The sequence below is a fragment of the Epinephelus moara genome, chromosome 14, assembly GCF_006386435.1.
Source record: "Epinephelus moara isolate mb chromosome 14, YSFRI_EMoa_1.0, whole genome shotgun sequence".
NCBI lineage: Eukaryota > Metazoa > Chordata > Actinopteri > Perciformes > Serranidae > Epinephelus > Epinephelus moara.
The window spans coordinates 12306480-12329322 of NC_065519.1; the positions used below are offsets into that span (position 1 = coordinate 12306480).

The 22843-nt window shown below is 42.6% G+C and overlaps 1 protein-coding gene across 2 annotated transcripts in view; it reads right to left on the reverse strand.

Annotated features, from left to right (window-relative positions):
* The window catches only part of fndc3ba (fibronectin type III domain containing 3Ba), a 149505-nt gene that overhangs the window by 44424 nt on the left and 82238 nt on the right, over positions 1-22843 (reverse strand). For both annotated transcript variants that reach the window (XM_050061076.1, XM_050061075.1), the window contains exons 8-16: positions 14398-14456; positions 9719-9870; positions 9289-9348; positions 8996-9134; positions 8441-8494; positions 8067-8191; positions 5767-5941; positions 5097-5183; positions 2597-2732 (exon numbers count right to left, since the gene is read on the reverse strand). In XM_050061076.1, the coding sequence (XP_049917033.1) occupies positions 2597-2732; positions 5097-5183; positions 5767-5941; positions 8067-8191; positions 8441-8494; positions 8996-9134; positions 9289-9348; positions 9719-9870; positions 14398-14456 (987 nt within the window). The remainder of the gene's footprint in view (positions 1-2596; positions 2733-5096; positions 5184-5766; positions 5942-8066; positions 8192-8440; positions 8495-8995; positions 9135-9288; positions 9349-9718; positions 9871-14397; positions 14457-22843) is intronic.

The following is a 22843-nucleotide window of genomic DNA, read 5'->3' on the forward strand; positions in this document are numbered from 1 at the left end:
GCATCCTCCCATGACCCTCTACCACTGTGCCAAATTTCACATGGATTGACCAAGTCAGTGAGGAGAAAAACCTGGAACAGACACACATACAGAGTTTTCGTCATTATATAGTAAGACGTCCCAGTACCAACACACATCTATACAAAAACGATACATTAAGCATCCTCATCATCCTGAAGACACTCCACAGTAACTCATAAGCTGTCAGAGGCTGTTGCAGATTGTCTTTCAGCCAAACAAAAATGACACTTCTCTCAGAGCGCCGTTTGCAAACTGCTGCTAATTATTTCAGCAACGAGGGAGCTGCTAAGAAATTGTTCCATTATTTCTGTATTCATCTTTTGTTTTTTAAAGAAACTTTTCAGACGTGCTGATGGTAACAGCAAAATAACACTGATTTATTCTGAGATTAGAGGTAAATCAGCACTGCTGGAAACAACCTACTTGGCTGAGCCTCATCTGGTACTTACTGTATCAACACTGTTGCCATAATTAAGGTTTGACACACCCTTGGGTGGTGCTGTTTTAGAAAAATAAGCACAAATACAGCACACAATCGGTTAATGCAGTGCAGCTATATCACTTTGAATCTGTCACGCTGCAGCTAGTGTAGGAGTCGCACTATTTATGACATAATAAAGACAAGTGTTTAGCACTTGAGAATGTGTTGTGTTTATAGCTATTAAAGTCAAATCAGTGATCTGAATGGTGATTGAGAGGCACGCAGCAAGATTGGTGCCATGTTCGCAACATTTGAGTAAGGGCGGGCTGCCCTGACTCCTGCGGAGGACAGATGGATGATAGCAGACATGATGGCTTTTATGATCGCTACCTCAGTTTCATGACAACACCCCAGAGGCAGCAGTTTGTCACCGTTCATCAATACTTTTATTCTGCACTGAGCACGCCACGATTTTTTCTTCAGGTTGTGTTCAAGGTGTCTATTGTTATTGAAAACAAAACTACTGTACAATATGTCACCGACTGCACTTGAAACCAGAACATTTTAAAACCTTTTCTGTTATTCCAATAAAAAAATCAGAAAACTGAAGCCTTGTCCTTCCTTGTTGTTTTGACTAATGGACTGAAGTGCTATCTCTGCAATCGACCAAGAGACTGCATATTATCAAGTATGATGGGTAAAACTGTCAGAACAAGTCCAAGATTGGTACAAAAACATATTCTTTTGATTGCATCTGTACGTTAGAAGGTGAATTATATATGATCATTTCAAGTTAAAGGGGACCTGTTATGCCTTTCCATATTTTGTGTTTTATTTATAGTGTTACAATGAAGGATCTTAAGGGTGACCGTAGCCAAAGTTTAATCCCTGTGAGCAAAAACTTCCCCGTTCCAGCAATTTTTTCTACTCTGGCAACACACAACGTTTGGTCATGGACTTTCCACGTCCAAATATGATGTGCAAGGTACCCCGGGTGCATTGGTTGTTGGCGTTCTGGGGCTCCGTGTCAAGTTCTTCCTGTTACATGCATTGTCTTCTTTCAAAATACACTTCCATTTTCACAGGTAATTTACCATTTACATACAGTCTCTTTCAAAATAAACTCACTACGTCAGCACAATACTGCAAATTAACGTTTTATTTCCTTGAACAGCTAACGCACATGGTTGGGTTTCAGAAAAAAGAACAGGGTTTGGCTTTAGAATCTTACGGGATACAAAAAATGCTCTCCAGGGTGAAGGAACCCATCCACTCGGACTTTCACCGCCTTACCTTTCGCTCTTGTCCCTCCACTTTCCCCCTGACACTGCTAGCCGCCTCTAAACTATAATGGCGACCGGCCACATATCATGCTGACTAATCGGACGGCTTTTTTCATCGGTGTCTGACACAGGAAGTCACCGCCCAAGCGCCAGATTTCGACAACTTCAGAGTGAGACTGGGTTGACTCTGGCTACAGTATGACATTATAGTTCCAGATTTCTCTATATGGTCATCTGCTCCAGGTGTTTACATTACGTAGCCTGCACTGCTACATGTAGCTACATGCTAACGGCAGGGAAACATGTAATATTAGCTGCTGAAGTTGCAAATTTCCCCCCAATTTCGGATCATATTCTCGGTGGAACATGTCTGGTTGTGTTTAGAAGCTATTGGTGATTTTTTACAATGGTAAGTGCAGCTTTTCCCCATCACAGGCCTTTTCCTGGCTACAAATACACTGCTTACCTATGTGTAGCCACATGCTAACGTCAGGGAACGTGCAGCCATTCTCTGTTACAGTTATTCCCCCACTGCAATGATGGTGCAGAGACGCCAAGACCCAGAAATGGTGACCAATCAGACTGGGCTTTTATTGTGAGGGGGCTTAAAGAGACAGGTGCTTAACAGAGCGTTTCAGTCAGAAGACAGAAACCTTAAATACAAATATGAACCTCAAAAGTAGCATAACAGGTCCTCTTTAAATTACACTTTGGTAGTCATGTTAGTGCAGCTCCCTGTGACTGCGTGCATTTCCTCTTGCATCATGCCAGTGTTCCAGATCGTGCAACTGTTTGTGTTATGAATATTGTCCATCTCTGTGTCCATGTGAGGGGAAGTGTATGTGTTACGTGTGGGTGTGTGTGTCTTTACCCCATGTGACGGTGAATCCGTAGGGTGTCGCTGCGGTGACACAGGGCGTAGATGGAGGGCCTGGTTTGTCTGGATTGGTGGTGCACACCAACACTTCACTGGGACTGCTCTTTCCCTCCATGTTCGACGCTATGAGCTGCAGGGAGGGGGAATACGGAGGAAAGATGGTGTGAAGCATAAGGGAGGGATGGAGGAAAGAAGAGGGTAAAACAAAAAACAAAATGAGTAAAGATGGAGTGCAAGACAAAACAGAGAGGCGCAGTGAGCGTGGAAATCTATCAAGACGTAAAGAAACCGTCCTGATTAATAGGAGCCATTACTCTCTGCTCCTTCATCTGTGGTTCTCCTGGCTCCTCTGCCTTCATTTCTCTTCAGCTTAATCCCTCCATTACCTCATTGTACGGACAGTCAATTTGCTTTGTTCCCAGACGCTCGCTCTGGTCGAGCATCACACAGATCAAAGAGACTCCTCTTTGTGTGTTAGCATGTATGTTGCGGCCTGCGCCTCATCTGATAGTGTGAGCGAGGGCAGGTACACGTGTGTGAAAGTCCATGTGAGGTGCTGTTTGAGATGATTGCACCATAATGCGCTGTTGATAACAAGACGCACACAGCAGTGCCTGCTTTAATCATAACGTAAACTCACTTGCAGAGATCTGCTGTGGGTACATTTTGTTTCACAATGTCCTCACATTATGAACAGCTATCACAGCTTTTAGTCGAGCCGGACGGCGTTCTCTACGCGCTACTCCTGCTTAAATTGCAGCCACTTCTCTTGTAGTGATAATGCTGTATTCCTTCTGAGATTGATGGATGTTGTATTATCACTAAAGCTCGGATGGATATGTTGATCCTTGGAAACGTTTGATGGAGAAAGATTACTGACTGGAAAATGATCAAGGAAAAAAACTGAAGCAGGCAGACAGGATGACTCTAGTGTTAAGATCTGTACTGAAGAGGACACCTGAACTCAAACAACAATTGCTAATCATGCTAGTTATAGGAGTGAATCTCTGTTCCCAGAGTTTCCAGCTCAATATCTTCCTACTATGACACATTAAGGGGACCTTTCAAAAGGGTTTCGTGTTCTCAGCAGTGTTTTCATCCATGGTCAAATGTTCAATGTATGTTTCCCTGGATCAATATGTTGAAATCAACCAACTACAGCTCTTAGCCTACCTATGTTATACTCTTTGACGCCTACACCCTCAAATTTGTGGGCAAGACAGCTGTCTTAACATCGATATCTTCACATGGCTTAACAGATTTTCACCATTCAAACTGAATTTAAAATGTAATCTCTCTACAATGTTGGTTTATATCAAGAGACACATGCTTAAAAGTCAACACAAGGCTTAGCTAGGCCACTTTGGAACACAGGACCCTGGGAACACAGATGTCCCCCTAATGAGTGTCAATATCTAGCATTCTGACACACATGTACACACATTCGGCTTGGGTGGTACCTATTCTTTCATACCTTTCTGACATTTCAACTGGGTACATGACAGTATTTGAAAAAAATATTCATTCATTCATTTCTGTAACCGCTTATCCTCGAGGGTCGCAGGGGAGGCTGGAGCCTATCCCAGCTGACATTGGGTGATAGGCGCTATACACCCTGGACAGGTCACCAGACTATCACAGGGCTGACACATAGACACAGACAACCATTCACACTCACATTCACACCTATGGACAATTTGGAGTCACCAATTAACCTGCATGTCTTTGGACTGTGGGAGGAAGCCGGAGTACCCTGAGAAAACTCACGCTGACACAGGGAGAACATGCAAACTCCGCACAGAAGGGCTTTGAACCCCCCACTCTGGGTCTGAACCAGGAACCCTCTTGCTTATGGTCCATAAAGTAATAAACAGATGAGAAATAAGCACCCTTCTTGCCGGAGGATCCAATGACACTTGTTGCCATGGCAGATACCGGCGATGATGTGTTGGATAAAATCAAGTGGTCATCTCATGATAAAGTTATATGTGGCAATACTCCCAAACAGGGACAGTGACATTTTAATTTTGCACTAGTCCTGTAACGTTATCCCCACCACCTGCAGTCGCCATCTCTCTCAGCTCCACCAGTACACACTGACCTCTGGTGGCCTGAGCTGTGCACTGCAATACATTACCTCAATACAGCATCTCCATATCAGTTTAATAAAAAGAGGAGCATCTGTACTTTCAATGGTATTGAAAATCATACCATTAGGATTTCTAAATAGCCTTATATCGCATATTACCTTTTTAATACCTAAGCCTAGCTCCATTATCATTCTCTGTGCAAAGATCATTTCAATAGTCCACCTGCCTGCCAAAAACCTGCAATGTCCTGGTTTGATTCCAGCTGTGAGAGCTTAGTTGCATATCATACCCTTCCCCCCTATTTCCAGTCTCCCTCTACACTGTCATCTGGCCAATGAAGCTGAAAATGTCCAGAAAATAACCTTAAACAACACACACACCAGCATCCAAATCACATCACTTACCCTGAATTTATACTGTGTACTCCTCTTCAGGCCTTGTACAGTACAGGTCAAGTTTTCTCCAGTGTACTTTGGATGAAAGTCTGTTCCCTGTGGGGAATACAGATACAGATACACTATTAGTTCTCTAAGTGTGTGTGTGTGAGACTGCATCTGTCGGGGTGTATCAGTTTAGGTGTACAGTTCTGAGCATATGGATGCAATAAATGCTGACACTGGCATTATATATGTGTGTGTTTGAGGGGGAGAAGGAGTGTGTGGGAGCTTTTGGTGCAATTCCCTTCTTATATAGGTGCTCAATCATTTGCATATGGTGTGTGTGTCTGTGTGTATACTTGTGTATTACAGGGATCACTGCTCAGTGCGTCTGCTGTGCATTTCCCCAAACTATTTTGCAATGCATTACAGAAGCAGTTTTTCATATTTTCTTATAACCTGTTTTTTAAAGTGCTGGTGGAGTTGTTTATTCTCTTTCTGTCCTTACAGGATTCAAGTGGCCGACAGCACTCAGCTCAATCGAATAACAAAAAACTATAGTCGATTATGTAGCTCCTTCTGCCACATTCAAATCTATGAGGGCCGTTTAATGTAATGGAAAAGAACCTGAGCCAGCAGCATGAATTTTATAAATGCTTTTATATTGTTAAGGTGTTTTCATGTGTAGGGTACTCACGCTGTTGTCCTCCTGGATCTCGAGTGTGTATTTGAGCTGCTCCTCACTAGGACTCCCCTCAGGACGCCCCCACTCCAGGGTCACCCAGGACACCCCCGCCCTGACCAGCCGCGGCGCCAGGGGCAGAGCAGGCAGGGTGCCCATAGTGTAGAACACCACCTCTGTGCTGAAGCCACTGCACAAAACACATTTTTATTTTACTCACATTTTTGCATTATTTAAAATGCTGAAGCAAATTATTAACTTCTTGGTTCATTACTTTTGAGGGAAAAGGAAATGCAGTTCGAGAGGGAAGGGAGGCTGTGCATTATGACAGCAGAGATAGAGAGAGGAGCATTTTTGAAATGGGAAAGGAGGAGAAAATGTGAATAACGAAAAGGACACTGACATCAGCGCTCATCTGAAGTGAGTGCAGGGGTACGGTTGCAGGTAAGGATGGGGGCCTGGAGCACTCCCAGGCGAGATAGTAAGAAGAGAAAGGTTAAAGAAGAGCCGCGACAGGGGAAAAATAGTATATATATACATGTCAGAAGCCAGACGGAAAAGACAGAGGAGGAAGGGAGGCTAATTTGCAGGAGGGAAAGAATTTGAATGTATAACCAGCAGTGGGTTTGATAGGTCGGAAACATTTTTTTTTCCCAAGTAAGAAAAATCGCTGGTAATCAAAAGCCAGCGTGTGCAGAGCACGTTTTGGTGAGCATGGGCATCCATGGCTTCAAAGGGGAATCAGGCTGAAGGATGCATTAAGGATGCTTTGGGTTCAGCCAGAGAGCTAATATCTCCTCCCTCTGCTCTCGCTCCCCTCCATCACCTCCTCCCTCCTCCCTGTCACCCTAACGACTGCAGGCGAGATGCCTGCCGCCGTAATGACAAAGAGGAGGCTAGAGGGGAGAGGAAGTGGAGAGAAAATGAGATAGAGGAAGAGGACTTATGTCACATGCAGAAAAATAAACGCAGGTAGACTGGTGCGTGTCTGTGTGTGTCTGTCCATCACCATGTAAGAGTTCCAACATTTATTGAGACAAATGCAGATGTTGTGTCTGACACTGGTGGAATTAGTGTCCAAGGGTGTTAATAAAAATGTTTGGAGGCCCTGACACACCAAGCCGATGGTCAGCCGTCAGTCAACACTGTGTCTGTCGCCATAGTTTTTGCAATGTGTCTCGCCTCAATAGCACTAGTTGGCCCTTGACAGCTGTTTCTCCAGCCGATTCAGCATGTTGAATTGGTGTCAGAGCTGACGGAGCTTGTTAGTGAGTGAAATCACTTTGATTGGAAGTTCAGCTCAGTGCACGAGAAGAGAAACGGAAGTGAGGAACATAAACAATCTGCTAAAATTAAGAGGGTGTAAGATCAAAACAAACATGTTATATTAGGTAAGATTATTTTTTAGCCACTGAGCTTTTTAGCAGAAACGGTTCATAATTGTTTGTGTTATTGTTCACTGGTGCACGGTAAATATCTTTTGTTCTTTTAACATCAGGTTTTGTCATTAATGTGCTAACTAGCTTCTTGAATTCGTCCTGTCGCTCTTCTGGTATCCCTTCTAGAATTAGGATTACAGACTACTGCCGCCTGCTGGTATGGAGAGTTTTTTCCTCTAATGCAGGCACACGAGAGGAAATTGTAGATTGTAGACTCTGTGGTGTGTTCAAGTGCAACTTTCTGGACAAAAATTGCTCATCCCGCTAAAATACGCCTTGGCAGCGGGAGTTACTGTCATTTCTGAAACCGGAAAAGATAAAATTTTCTATCCATGGCTCGGCTGAGAACTTTTACAAACACTGGAAGCTTCTCATCTCCAACTTCAAAACAATGCAATCTATCCCATCCGACTAGAGTATGGGAAATATGACCAGAGAAAGATAAGTGTTGATTGTTTTGGGGTATACATACATATACAAACAGCAACATGCATATTGGGGCATTTATTGTGTAGGATGCAGACAAGGTTAGGTTGGCATGTTGAGCTATTTCTTTATCTATCAATTTCGTTAAAATAAAAGGGTTAATATTAACATGACACTGTGCTACTGTATCATCATATGTGCAAATTGCTGAATAAAATTTGGTTAAAATTTCTTCGCCACCAGCTCGCCGATGTCGGTTCAGTGTGTCTGGGTCTGAAGGAGCAATTACCAGGTCCTCATGTGAAAAGCTGTCATGGATCTTAATAAATCCGACAGCACATGAACAAGAACAAGGCCTCCTGTGCTATTCATGATGATGAAAACATTTTTCACTTAGGAGTATGTGAGTATAGCACATGCTTTAATGAATTCAGTAATAGGCAGCAGTACCTTGTGCCAATGTCGTTGTGCGCAGCCACTCTGAACGTGTAGCCACAGGCGGGGAACAGTCGTGTCAGCTTACAGTGTCTCTGGCTCCCAAAGTAACATTCTCTGAAAACACTGTTCTTCTTTCCCTGCAGAGGAGAACAGAGATAAATGGAAAATAAAGTAAGACTAGATGAGAACGGGGGGGATAAGATTAATTGCAACAGGAGATTAAAGAAAAGAGCAAAACTGATGAAGAACAAAACGCATGACAGTGAGAAAGTACAAAAGGCAGAAGGAAAAGGAGTGGGACTGACGCTTATTCGTCTGAGGAGCTGAATGTTAAAAAAAAAGGGGGGAAGGCATGACAGATGACGAGCAGCGAGAGACAGACTCACCTCATCCCACTCGAGCAGGTAGTTTGTGATTTTGGATCCGTTGTCGCCCGGGGGCTGGGGACGATAGAGAGATGGACGGAGCGAGGCAGACAAGAGACAGGAGAGAGACGGAGAGATTAGCCAAGGATAAAAGAATCTGACACTGAGACAGACAAAATACCTGCCGTGTTTTTATGATTGGCCTCATATCTGTCTGGGTGACTGATGTCATTCTTTATCAGTGACAGTGTGAGTGGATAAAAATTACTTGCGAGGAAAAAAGGTCAGAGAGGGCGGCGGGATTCACCCTAACGGCATTGTGCAACGATGCAAGAATGTCTTTCTATTAGGTGCTGTAGAGCTGATAATGTCAAGCTAGGAGATAAACCAGATGAAGTGAGACTTGCCAAGCGTTTAACTGTACAAATAAAGAATGGGTGACACGGACATATGAGATTACACAAGTCTTGTTTGGTAGCACTGATGTAATTGCAAATATCCCATCAAAACTATACAACACATCATTACGTTCAGGCTCTGTGATGTTTATTGGGGTGAAACGTGTTGTGCCTGTACCTTCCACTGTAGGGTGAGGGTGCTCTTGGTGCGGTGGGAGAGTTTTGGGGTTAGCGGGACGTCAGGGACGCTGCAGTGTGTGGTGAACGAGCTCGCCTCTGAACACGAGCCTCGAACCGAGTTGTACATTGCCGACACCCTGAAGCAAACACACGAGACATCACATTTAAATGGCCAGATGAAAATAGAATCTTAACACAGAATAAAACCCACAAAACCTAACATATAGAACATATGACAGCAGTCAAGAACACCACATCCAATAAGAATGTGTCCAACGAGAAAGTGCTTACCGTACGTGGTAGTCTGTCGCTGGCCTTAGGTCTTTCAGATGGTACTCCAATTCTTCGCCGCTGAAACACCAAAGCACATAGGTCAGAACAAACGTGTACTTTGGATGTTTCTAGTCGATACTGTATTCTTAAAGCTTGGAGTGTGTTTTCGGGTCCATGTCATTGGTCCGACAGCCCACTGGTCCGACATCCCATTAGTCCGACGTCCCGTTGTTCCGATATGTGATTATACTAGGCTATACTGTATTTGTGTACCATAGAGGATCAGCAAACGCANACCCTAACCAAGTGGTTTTTGTGCCTAAACCTAACCAGACCTTAACCACAGGGCATCATGATGATTTCGGAACCACGTGACTTCGGAACAACGGGTTTAATATGGTCAGAACAATGGGCTGTTGGACCAATGGGCAGTTCCCGTGTTTTCTACCTGTATATGAGGCGATACTTCCCGTCTCGTCCCTTATCTGAGAGAGAGACCTCGTAGGAGCAGGACACAGGCATCCCGTTACTATGCCTGGTCACCAGCCCTGCCGGGGGGGCCCAGGACAGCCGTGCGGACCGCGCCTGCACGTTTGACACCTGTAAGACACACAAACATGATAAACACAATGCATGCAAAATCGCTTCATCAAGGTGTCTGTTTGGCTTTAATATTGAATGTGTATCTTGTGTGTTCATGCATGTCCTTGGCTCTGTATGTGTGTGTTAAAAGCAATCTGTCATTGGAGCCATTACTGCACATTCGACTGCTCTTTCCGGCTCATGCACATCTGTTGTTGCCAGGAACGCAACAAGAGAATTAAAATGAACCAACACGAAAAAGAGGCCTGTGTGTGTTTGTGTGTTCAACTGTGTGCCCGCCTGTGTTCCTGCAAGTGCCTGCATGTTTATGGGGGGTTTTAGTTGCGGCACATGGTGGGTGAGCCAATTTAGCGTGATTTAGCGCAGTCTGCTGCTATTCCAGACTCCACATCCACTGAATAGGCGATGAATGCAGCCTGAGGGCGCTGAAAACCACAACCATGCCTAGACAGTCGATGAGGAAGACAGACAGGAAGAGACGGAGAGACAGACGTGTCATTTTATGGAGAGGTTTGATCACGATGATTATGGTTTTATGAGATCACATCACTGTGTTCGCATGCCTGAGAATGCCTTTGTCTTTGATAGCAATTTATTACCAACGAGGAACATTTTTTCCACACACATTCTGTCAATCTATTTGCTCATATGTGCAGTGCGGATACACAATAAAGCTTCCACTTAGTCCTCGTCTTCTATTCATTGTTTGAAAGAAACTAAATAACTAAATAAATCTCTCTCATACAATGGCTGTGTTTATGTGCACACACAGATTTATTCCAATCACAGTGAAGTGGACAGAAGCGGAGTAAGGCAGAAAACAACTATGCCAACAAACGCCAAAGACGTTCAGCTGAAAGACATTTCCTCTCTTTTGTCATTCCGAAATGCTTTTTAGGTGACAAATTAAAAAAAAATGCTTTCACACACAGCTTTATTTCAGCCACAGAGACAAGGACGTATATCACGCCAACAATGTGACAGAAAGCTGAGGTGTAGAGTTGAATGCCGGAGGGGCTTAACACTTGGTCATGCACATAAATCTATGGCAACACTTTTCTCATACTGCCTTTTTATAGTCTTGCATAGCCAAACTTATCTCAAGCTGTGCCAGTGTTGGAGAAAAGTCTGTCTGAATCCATCACAAAGGGAAACAAAGCTCTGGGTTGCTTGTATTTCCTTAAACCACTCACAATAACCTTGGGCGGCCCTAAGATCAGGATGCAGCGACAGTTCATTCATTCATTTTCCGTAACCGCTTATCCTGTTGGGGATCGCGAGGGGGGAATGGAGCCTATCCCAGCTGACATTGGGTAAGAGGCGGGGTACACCCTGGACAGGTCACCAGGCGAGACACAACTTGGAGTCAATTAACCTGCGTGTCTTTGGACTGTGGGAGGAAGCCGGAGTACCTGGAGAAAACCCACGCTGACACAGGGAGAACATGCAAACTTTGCACAGAAGGGTTCCCCCCACCCAAGGGTTCCAACCAGGAACCCTCTTGCTTTGAGGTGACAATGCTAACCACTGTACAACTGTGCCACCTGCAGCAACAGGGCACTTGGAAAATGGTGTTGAGAGGGAGCTTGTTTTGGTGGGAAGCAACAATAGGCATCCAATGACAAGCTTTATACCCACATCCTGTGAGCCAGACTACCTTTTTTATAGTGGGTTTAAAATTGCAGAATGTGTGGTGCATTAAAATAATAAAAAAAGAACTGTCACATCACCCCTGGTTAGATTTATTTGACATGTCTTCTACCCAAAATACCCATGAATCAAATGAAGATGTGCTGACTGTTTGGGGGGATTTTACAGATATACAGGTGACAATAAATGATCTATCAGTGAGAAATGTTTCCCTCTTTTGGAAGAGAGGAGAGCACGTCCAAAAAATTTACTTGTCATTTTATTCCCTCCTCCTCAGTGTCACTCTGTAGAAGAGAACTAGTGGGTAAGGATCATCTTCAGAAACAGCTTTTGACTTTGAAGGAATATTTCACCCACAAAATGATCAATTCTATATTGATTGCTCGCCGTGTGTTACCATGAATTCGTAGTTAAGACTTTGCTGTCTCACATGCCTCCACGATGAACGAAGAATCCAAAAACGGAGGAAATTCTCAATGTCTTATGTACGCAGATGATTTGGTAGTCTTCTGCTCATATAGTGCCGGCCTACAACAGCTGTTAAAGAGTTGCTCTAACTATGGTGCTGATGTTGACATCAAATAAATTGCCCAGAAGTGCAACATTATGATTGTCAGAAGTCAAGAAGACAGAAACTTTCCTGAATTCATCTTTTCTGGTGTTGCTCTTAAAGTGTGTAATGAGATTAAATATCTCGGCCATTATCCTGTCAATGATTTACCCGATGACAGAGACATCCACAGACAGTGTCGCAAGTTGTATGCGCAAGCTTATATGCTTGCTTGCAAATTCGGTATGTGTTCAGCTGATGTGAAGACAGCTCTTTTTAGAGCGTTTTTACCCCACTGTATACTGCCCACTTGTGGTGCTCTTATCGGAAGAGCAACATGCAGAGACTTAGTGTGGCTAATAATATACAATGATGGCATGAGACTGGTTCTTAAACTTCCACAATGGTGTCGTGCCAACTAGGGCTGAAACGATTAGTCGACTAATCGATGACTAATCGACCATTAAAATAATTGGTGACTATTTTAGTAGACGACTAATTGCTTGGAGTCATTTTTCATAGAAAAGTACTATAAAAGTACCCCAAAATACTCTTATTGCAGCTTCTCACATTCAAATATTGGCAGCTTTACACATTCTCCCATGACGGTAAACTAAAACCCTTTGGCGTGAGTACGAAACAAGACATTAGATGATATAATTTTGGGGTTTGGGAGAGACAGACCGACATTTTTAAACATTTTAACGCATTTTTCGATAAAATGATTAGTCGACTAATTGAAGAAATAATTGACAAATTAGTCGACAATGAAAATAATCGTTAGTTGCAGCCCTAGTGCCAACCAGATGTTTGTAAATGTTGGTCTGCCTACCCTGCCTTAACATGAAATCTGATACTTTGACATATGTGCAGGCTCTCTGTCTCAGAAAATAGTATCATCCAGGCCTGAGCTCAGTCAGGTTTTCATGGAGACTGTGGGGCCACTGGCTCTCCAGCTTGTTTGTGGGTGCAGTTTATCGAATTTTGTCTTTTTATATAAACTTGCATAATGTATTGTTGGGTATCTGTTGTCGTTTTATATATACTGTATTTATTGGATTGTATTTTTGTACATAGATGATCTGTGCAGTAGAATCCAGGTCTTATTTATCCAGCCTAATGCTCAGTGCTTCCCAAACACATGCATTTTCGCTAACACCTCACTATTTAAAACACCTTTACTTCAATTCATCAAGAATTTTCTCCATCTTTTTGGATTCTTCATTCGGAGCCTTTGAGGTGGTTCGCTACATCTTTCCACCAGCGCGAAGTGTAAACAGGTACAGCGAGAACTCACAAGGAAATTACTTCTATTCCCGTCTTACTTCTCTTTCATCTCCCCTCTGCTTCTCATATTTCAATTCAGCTCAAGCCGACACACCTACCTGCTATGAAAGCACACAATACGACCAGAGGAACAACATTGTGAACATTTTTAAATGAAGAACTTTCTTATAAAAGCTCTGCCTCTGCAACACCTGCTCCTGTGTCTGTTTAGTACACAGCTGAATTCATCACAAGGCACTCTGTAAACTTACAATTTGTCCCTTTACTGTATAAATCCAGACCAAACTACCTTACCCTACATAAATGCATTAAGGTAATGGAGTGTCAAAAGTGGCAGAACATCACATCTGCGGTTTATGACACAAAAAAGCAATAAATGACACAAGGAGATCTCTAAATTGTCCTCTTTCAGCGTAGAGGTGATTTGAGGTTATGAGAGTGAATAAATCGCTGCCGCACATAAACTTCTAATCTCCTGAAGGGCTGAAACCTTCCTCTATCTCTCTCACGTCCCTCCATTCTCCCCGTCTATTTCAGCCCCTGTTATAAACTTGCAGATATCAAATGGTCCAATTGCACAGCCTGCTGACCAAACTGCTTTAACCAGGAGCGAGCAATTCCTCTCTACAAAACCACGTCTGCACGGCCCCAGCTCATTCATTCATTCACATTCCCCCTGGGGAAGGGGAAAAAAAACGGTGATAGTGTTTTTCAGCTGATAAAGGCATATGTGGAAGGGGATGGCGTGAGTGAGCAGATGCTGCCCTCATGTGGCCACGGTGAGCAGAGCTTAAATGGTCTGTTACCTTCCCTGAAATGACTTGGAAATGAGAAACACTGCATACACAAGTCGCTCCAGTTGTCATGTTCAGTGGGAGCATCTGATTTTTATGTAAATCACAGGCACGGGCTGAAAATATGGAAAATACATCAACACTCGTGCCAGCTATGACTGCATCAGACAAGAGGTGATTGATGAAAGTGGTGTCGGGTTTGTGTGTCTGCGCGCAGCTGTGGGAGGAGGTGTGCATACCAACCTGTGGTTTGTCGATTGCAGACAGCATGTCTTGAACGCGCTTCCCCTCTGAATCATGATCTGAGGAGACAGAGGCAGAGAAAAAAAATGAGTAATTATCAAAAATAAACAACAAGAGGTGTTTTTAGTGTAATATTCAACAGAGAGAAGAGAGACTGGCACTGATCACGGGTGCATCTGCGCCACATGTCGGGTCATAATTGCAATCTGTGTGCATAATTCAAACGTATCTGAATTTGATTCATGACAAAAAAAAAGGATAAATTCCACAATCATAAGTTTCAAAACAGATGCACATTAGCAGTTTTGGCAACGCTGCTGAAAACAGATGCTCTTGATTGACAGGGAGGCTTTCCAATTCCCGCAAGCCATGTTATCTGGAAATCTATGGCTCATTATCGTTCGAGGTCAGCCAAGGTTTGCATCTCGATTGGGAAACAGTAGGGTCAAAAAGTCGGCTAAAATTACTCCCTAATCATTCCCGATATTGTCTGTGAAAATAGTGTCTCCAAATAGTAATCCAGTCATCTGTGAAAAAAAGAAAAACAACAGCCCAAAATAGAGTAAAAACAGACCTAAATTCTTAAAAAGTGTGTTGTCTAATGGTGTGTGATGCAACACTTGTTTTCTCCGGCAACCGCCTATTTCATCCCATCAAGTCATGATGAACACAGCCTTGGAAAAAACACACTAAATTATCCAGCGTTCCACAGCAAAGCATTAGTCACGAATTCCTGACCTTGAGCAAATAAAACGGGGATCACCGAAAAAAGAGAAAAGGAATATGAGTCATATTCCACAGTGACTGCTCTGCTCTGTACATAGAAACCTGTTGATTATCATTGGAGGCATTAGTTCATAGAAATCATTATACTAATCATTATTATGTATCATTTTCAATCAGCTGAATTGTCTCTACACCTGCGAATAATCATCCACATCATCATCTGACGTCAGCAGTGTTGTTGCAGCGCTGCAGCACAGCTTATTATGCATGACATTTTACTGAACATAATGCCATATGTATTTCATGACTGTGCTGCTGCTGGTTATTAAAACTCCAAAAGCCTACGAGGAAAAAAAGATAATGATATTTCTCTTGGAGCTCTTTCTTTTTAAGTAGTTTTTTTTATTTAATTTGATTATTTGACGCCATACAATATACTGGACCAGATATAGCTGCTTATTCACATATGTGGTCCCCTGGAAGAGGCTCCATATTGCTTCCTGTGCGGCAGAAGTTGTTTTTGTAAAACATCCATCAGATGTCAGGTGTTTATAGGAGTACGTATGATCGCTTTCATTTGGTATGAACATGCGTAATCACTAAAAACGCTTTGTGACAGAGTAGAAAAAGGACTTTTATTTTGATGAAAATTTATTTGGCTCATTATTATTATGCAATATATTATGGATTTAAATGATAATAAAGTAAAGTTAAAAATCTAAAAATTTAAGGGGAACTATGACCATTTTTTTTTAACTTTATTTTCATTTTTTAAATGCAGTGTTAACACATCCAAGAAACAACAACAAAAAACGTAAATAAAATAAACAAATAAAATCAAAAATAAATAGATGAATAAAAAATATGCTTAAAAAAATTAAAAACAAACAAATAAATAATAATAAAAAAGGCTACACCCACATATAAAAAATAAGGTTGCAAAAAAGAATCTTCAGCATCACAAATAAAGCCTCTCACCCTCATCTTAATTTGTACTGACTCATGTTCTATTTCTGTCCATTTTCAGAGGATGGCTATGAAAAAGGGGGCTGCAACAAAACTATGCACAACCAAAGAAGTAGAGAAAAAGGCTAAAATGAAATAAAATAAAATAAATAAATGCTTATAGCAGTTCGGCTTCACAAATTGCATGTTACAATGCAAAATCTGGACATAGAAGAGAATGCAGTAGAGAAAAAAAAACGTCATACATAAAAAGTTAAGGATGTTCCTTCAACTAATTATCTTAACAAAATCAGGTCTCAAATGTTTAACATATTGCTCATATTTTCCCCAGACTTGTATGAAAATGTCCATCTGTAGGTGTAGAGAGAAAGTGACCTTTGCTATCATGTAAATCTCAATTGTCACATCTATCTAGTCATTTACTGTAGGACAAACATGCTTCATCCATTTTCTGCTGTCAGCATTATGCCCATTAAGTATTTGCCAATACCATTTCCAAAATTCATACGTTATTCGTATGGTTTAAGACGGAAAACTCTCCCAAATCCAAAAACTAGAGTGCTAAAAGTCAAATGTGTGATGTCACTGGGTATAACGTCTAGAGCTGCTTCATGGACAATGAATCAGGCGAATGTTCTGAGTGAAAACACTACAACAGCATAAAGCTCATTTGGGTATAAAACAAAAAGACGAACATTCTGTGGGTCCACAAAGTCAGTCTCCCATTCATTGTCTATGGAGCAGCTACAGACGTAATACCCTATGACATCACATGTTTGAGACTTGCTTCTCTGGTTTCTGGCTTTGAGAGAGAGCAGCTCATGTTCACAGACACTGACTGAACCTTCCCAGGGCCATGGATATAACACATTGGAATTCTTCTGGAATTTAGGTGGAGTTCCCCTTTAATTCAATTAATTATAAGCCATTTATCACGTTTCTTTTATTGGTCCCTTAAAGGGAAATTAAGTTTTTTTATTCTGTTGTTATGTGTCAGGCCTGAAATACAGACACATGCACAAACAGGATCACAAGCAGGGGATTCAGTGCCTTGCTTAAGGGCACCACAGCAGTACCCAGGAGCATGAACTTACTGTTCCTGTCCTGTTTTTTCCATTTAATATTATTAGAAATTGACAAAACAGGGAATTTAAACACATCAAATTGTGCTCCGAGATTATAAAGGGCAATTTTCACTTTTTTCTTACACTTATTAATTCAAAAAATGATCAAAACATTTACTGATAATGAAAGTAATCACCAGTTGTAGTAGGCAAGTTCATAAAGGTCACTTTGCCTCTGTGAGCATAATATTACTCACACACACTTGTAGCATAAACATATGCACACAAACACACACCCATGCACAGGTCTGGTCTGGTGATATGATGAGTCTGGAAGGTGATTTATTGGACTCTTGGGGTGGTTAGGAGGACGAGTGCAAGTCAGTGTGTGTGTGTGTGTGTGTGTGTGTGTGTGTACACATGTGTGGGTAATGGAAGTCTTTCCCCCCTGTGTGATCCCCGCAGTTAAGGTTTTTCCGACCAAAGGAGGCCTGCTTTCTCCATCTGAGTCTGACCACTGTAAATCACACGGGATGTGTACAAGCATGTGTGTGTGTGTGTGTGTGAGGGTCAGCAATACAAGGCCTGTATGAAACCAAGTTAGTTTGATGAGTGTGTTACAGCGGTACAAGACGGCAATAAGACGGTTTCAACACACAACTGCGCACATACACGGACACAGAAACAAACACAGACATATACACACACCTGCACACACACACACACACACACAGTATTCTCGTGTATAAGCGGGTTATGTTTTGAAGATCAGCGTATGCTTAGAGTAAGTGATGAATGAGAGATTCAGTGTGTGTGTGTGTGTGTGTGTGTGTGTGTGTGTGTGTGCGTGTGTGAGCGGCTAAGTCCCTCTGACAGGTTCTGTGGGGGAGAGGGCCTTACTGTGCCTGGGGGTACACTTATGAGTCATGGCAACAGTGATGTCATGGAAGCACAACCTCAACTTGACCTCCGTGTGTGTGTGTTAGGCAGAATAAAAAAGCTAGTGCAAGAGAGAGAATGTGTGTGTGTGTGTGTGTGTGTGTGTGTGTGTGTGTGTGTATGAGTGTGTGTGTTTCAGTCCGTGTATCAGGTTACCGGAGATTGGTGATGGGTGATGGTAGGAGGGAGGGTAAGCTACTGTGTGTGCATGCATGTGTGTGTGTTGGGGCTGGCAGTGTGGGTTGAGTTCAACAGGTGAAGTACACATTCTGCATCACTGCTCGACACTTTGGCTCATTAACGCGCCTTTTCTTCCCCCCCTTCATCCGCACACTCGTCCCCTTTCATCCATTTGGACAAACCTGAACTTTTCTCTTTTATGGAATAACGGCGCAGTCAGTCAGACAGGCAGCTCCAGACATGAACAGCTCCGTCAGCTAACAGGCTGACCCAGCTTATTCCGCCCATTCATCACAGCTGGGTGAAAAAGGAGAATACTGCCTGTTTAGCGCGGCGGTCCTGTAGCTACTTGTCTGCTGCAGGTACCACGGCTGAGGCAAGGAGAGGTGGAATTCCATTACAGCATCACTGCGGCTGTCACGTTCAGCAAACAGCAGATGTTAATAACAAACAATGTGTCTGGCTGACAAATAGCTTCACTGGGAGTTCACGGTTTTTTCGGGAAATGGAGAAATTAATTTTGTTGTGGGTCCGTCATACATTCAATTATAAGTGTAATTGCAGCTACAAATTACAGATATCCCCTGAACACCTCACAAGCAGGCGTTAGGAGATGCTACAATTTACAGATGTTCCCTTAACCAGTCGTTCCCAACTGGTCCACATTTCTCCTTAGTCACTAGTTCAAGGTCCACACAGTTCAATACATTCAGCATCATACTTGCATTTGGCCATGTTGTCAAGCTAGTTTGCTGTTTCCGTCCAGTAGCTGTCTGTTAGTCACTCACTCTACAGAAGGAAACGGCACTTCAAAATAAAAGCTCTGTGCTGGAAATTCACTGTACCTAACACAAACTTGACATGTTTGTGAGTCACTTGTGGTCAATTCAGAATGGACCCATGACCCACTTTTGGACCGTTCCAAGGTTTAAACCACACCTCTCAACCCAACTGAAAATTCCTTTCAATCGGGCCGGATCAGGCCTGTCTTCCGAGTGAGTTGGTTACACGAGGCATTTTTGTTCCAATTGGGCTATTAAAGCGGATTCATACTTGTGCATCACTTCTATGCAGAGCCTACTCCGTAGCCTACACACATGGCCTACACCATTGTGAGCATTTATACTTGTGAGGTGGTGTGTCTGTGTCACTCTGCAGTTATACCTCCAAAACACTTAAGTGCTGTAAAGTTAAGTTGATTCCAAACACACCCAAAACACACATTAAGCATTGCGTATCAGCAACAATTTCAAACACAAGTACACAAACCAGCTTCACTATAACTCACAGCATTCACAAACAAAACACTTTTCTTTTGCTGGACACATTTTCCCCACTAAAATGGCATGCTAATGTTTTTAGCACACGCCTATGGCATTTTACATTGTATAAATTAGCCTAGCAGCTAGTGGATTCAGATTATTATTGGAATTTTAGAGTCCATGTAAATGCAGCTGATGAGAGATTTGAAATGTCAGCCATTCCGTGAATTTTGTTTATCATCCAGCCCTATCAAAACAACACTATTTACTGATGAAGACCATTAGTTGCAGTTGAAAGCTCCACTAAGGAGCTGAGCTTTGAGTGATACGTAAATAAGCGCATTTCCCAAAATGTCAAATGTCCCTTTAAAATCTGAGTTCTTATTTTGTATTTCTGCTTTTCTGTATTCTTGTCAACATCTTCTTGAGGGCTGAATCAGGACAACATGTTCAAGTTAAAGGATTAACTTGAATAACCCTGGATTTAATGGCTGCATGACGTAGCGTTTTACAGCCCAAACAATTCCACACCGAAAGAGACGGACAAATATTTCAGCGGTGTGAAAAAAGTTGGCCAACCCACAAACTTTGTGACAGAAGAAAGAGATTTATTTAATATTTCAGGAGACCAGTAATAAAGTTTGAAAAACACTACTGCTTTACCTCACCGCTGAGTGTTATGACTCGCTGTGGTTGCTGAGTCCAGCTGCTTAAGTGTTTAATATAGAGAACAACCACAAAGAGTTGATGCTGACGGCTGAAACAGAAACTGAACCTTTTCCCAGTGTAACTGCACACACACACGCACACACACAAACACACACTCCTCTGTCCTCACTGTCCCTCACCTCCTCTCTCCTCTGTTTATGTGCTGCCCACGCACGCTCACTTCCTCTCCTCGTCTGACCTCACATCCTGTCTGCGTCTGACCGCCTGTGTTTGATTACTGAGGACAGCCAGACGGAGCGAGGGAGCGCAACGGACAGCAGGAAAAGAGGAGGAATGAGGAATTGAGGAGGGGAGGGGGGGGGCGCGCTGGCAGGCCTAGCCGAATTCAGGCGAGAGGGGGATTTAGAGGAAGAAAGAGAGACACTGAAGGACAGACTGCGGAGAGAAGGAGAGGACAGGCAAGAGGAGTCTGGGTAAGAGATTAGGTAGAAAAACACAAGGAAATTGAGAGACGAAGAGCGAGCCAGGGATCAACAGAGAGGAGGAGAAAGGGAGGGATGAAAGGAGAGAGGGAGGAGAGGGTTTAGGAGGATGTGAGGCGAGGATTACACAAACTTTTGTGACATCATCAGTAGGTGCGGAGCAGATGCGCAACACTGATCTCAGTGTACGTAGTAGTAGTTATAATACAAGTCACTGCCTTCAAATCCAGGCTGGCTTCCTAACAGGCACCAAAATACACTGGAAGTTGTTCTTTTTGTTGTTGCTGTAACAGAGCTTTGAAGCGGGAGGAGTCACTAGTTCTTTAAGTATTTTTTCCAACTGTAAATTTCCATTTTTAAAGTTTTCAGTCACTTCCTACAGAGTTTACCAATACTACAAGTTTATTTTATGGACATCAGTTTTGATCCTTTTTGAGAAATCAGAGACCATGTTTGTCGACAATAACTTCTGTATTGAAAATCCCTGCATCACTTTCATAAATGAAATGACACTGAGCAAATGGCATGTTTTTAGCCATCTTAATGAGGCCCACCTTATATCAATTTAAGTGTACACTATATTTAGAATACTTTACACCGCTTTACCTTGCCATCAAATAGTCCTTTCCAACCCGCACTCTCAAAGACTCTATTGACGAGAATAGTAATTTTACTAAGAAGAATACGGGAGTTGCTAGTCTACCACTGCCTCAAGTGGTTTAGGGTCCAAGGTAATGCGGGGAAAATATTCTAAATATAGCGTAAAGTTAAACTAATATTGATTATTTTTACATATCTGTACATCTGTACACTTATCCTGTTAGGGGTCGCAATGGGGCTGGAGCCTATCCCAGCTGACATTAGGTGAGAGGCAGGGTACACCCTGGACAAGTCGCCAGACTATCACAGGGCTGACACATAGAGACAGACAACCATTCACACTCACATTCACACCTACGGACAATTTAGAGTCACCAGTTAACCTGCATGTCTTTGGACTGTGGGAGGAAGCCGGAGTACCCAGAGAAAACCCACGCTGACACGAGGAGAACATGCAAACTCCGCACAGAGGGGCTCCCCACCGGGGTTTGGACCAGACAATGCTAACCACTGCACCACCATGCCGCCCATATCTGTACAAGTAAAATCAACTGCCTGTCCACTCGGAACATTGTTGTTAGTGCGATGTCACGGTGATTCAGTTTATAGTGGTGCTGGTGCCAAAATACACAAGTCAGAGATGCAAATCAAAGCTGTAGCAAACGAAAAAAACTTTTGTCATCTTAAAAGAACAGTTCGACTTTTTTTGGGAAATATGCTTGATGCAAATCTCATGTCTGTACAAGAAATCGTCTTATCTTATCTTATCTTATCTTAGCGTAGCTTAGCGTAAGGACTACCCTGCCATCAACTTCCTTCAGTTTCTGTGGGCTGTCTCTCACAGTGACAACAAATCTACAGCTCCTTCCCTGTTTCCAGTATTTACACCTGTTTGCTCTGATGTAAATTCATCATTCATTTTCTCATCTACTTCTCAGGAAAGAAAGAGAACGTGTATTTCCTAAAATGTCAGTCGACTCATTTAATTGCTAAGTGTTCTAGGTTTCTTTAAAGCTTAATTTTTGCTTTTGTTTGCAGATAAAAGCACACACAACACCATTCTAACCTCTCATTATGTTTGAGTCATAGTTGACATCTCTCCAAACTTAACCTTTGATGTTTATTATTTTCTAACATAGTTGCTCATCTTTTGCATTGATACCTCAGCCAGGAGTTTGGTTTCCCATCATTTAAAAGAGCTCCATCTTCCAGTCACCTAAAATTGTCTCAATAGAAAATGAACTGGACTTAAACTTCCAAAATCGTCCACCATGCAACTTTGCTCTGTGGAACAAAGTAGAAAAAACAGACACTTGAAAGTACACATTTACATCCTATACATGAGCGTCTGTCTCTATCCGTCTCATTCCCTCCTCCACTGTCTAATTCCTCCCGCCGTCAAATACCTAGTCATATTTACAACAATCTTGTCTCATGTCTTACACCTACACACTTTATTAGTGGTGTCACTTGCGAATAGAGCTACAGTAAAACTGAGCCACTCTGACAGTGAGGAGGTTGCATTCCTCCTGCATGACGGCCTGCGGTTCTTAGACGC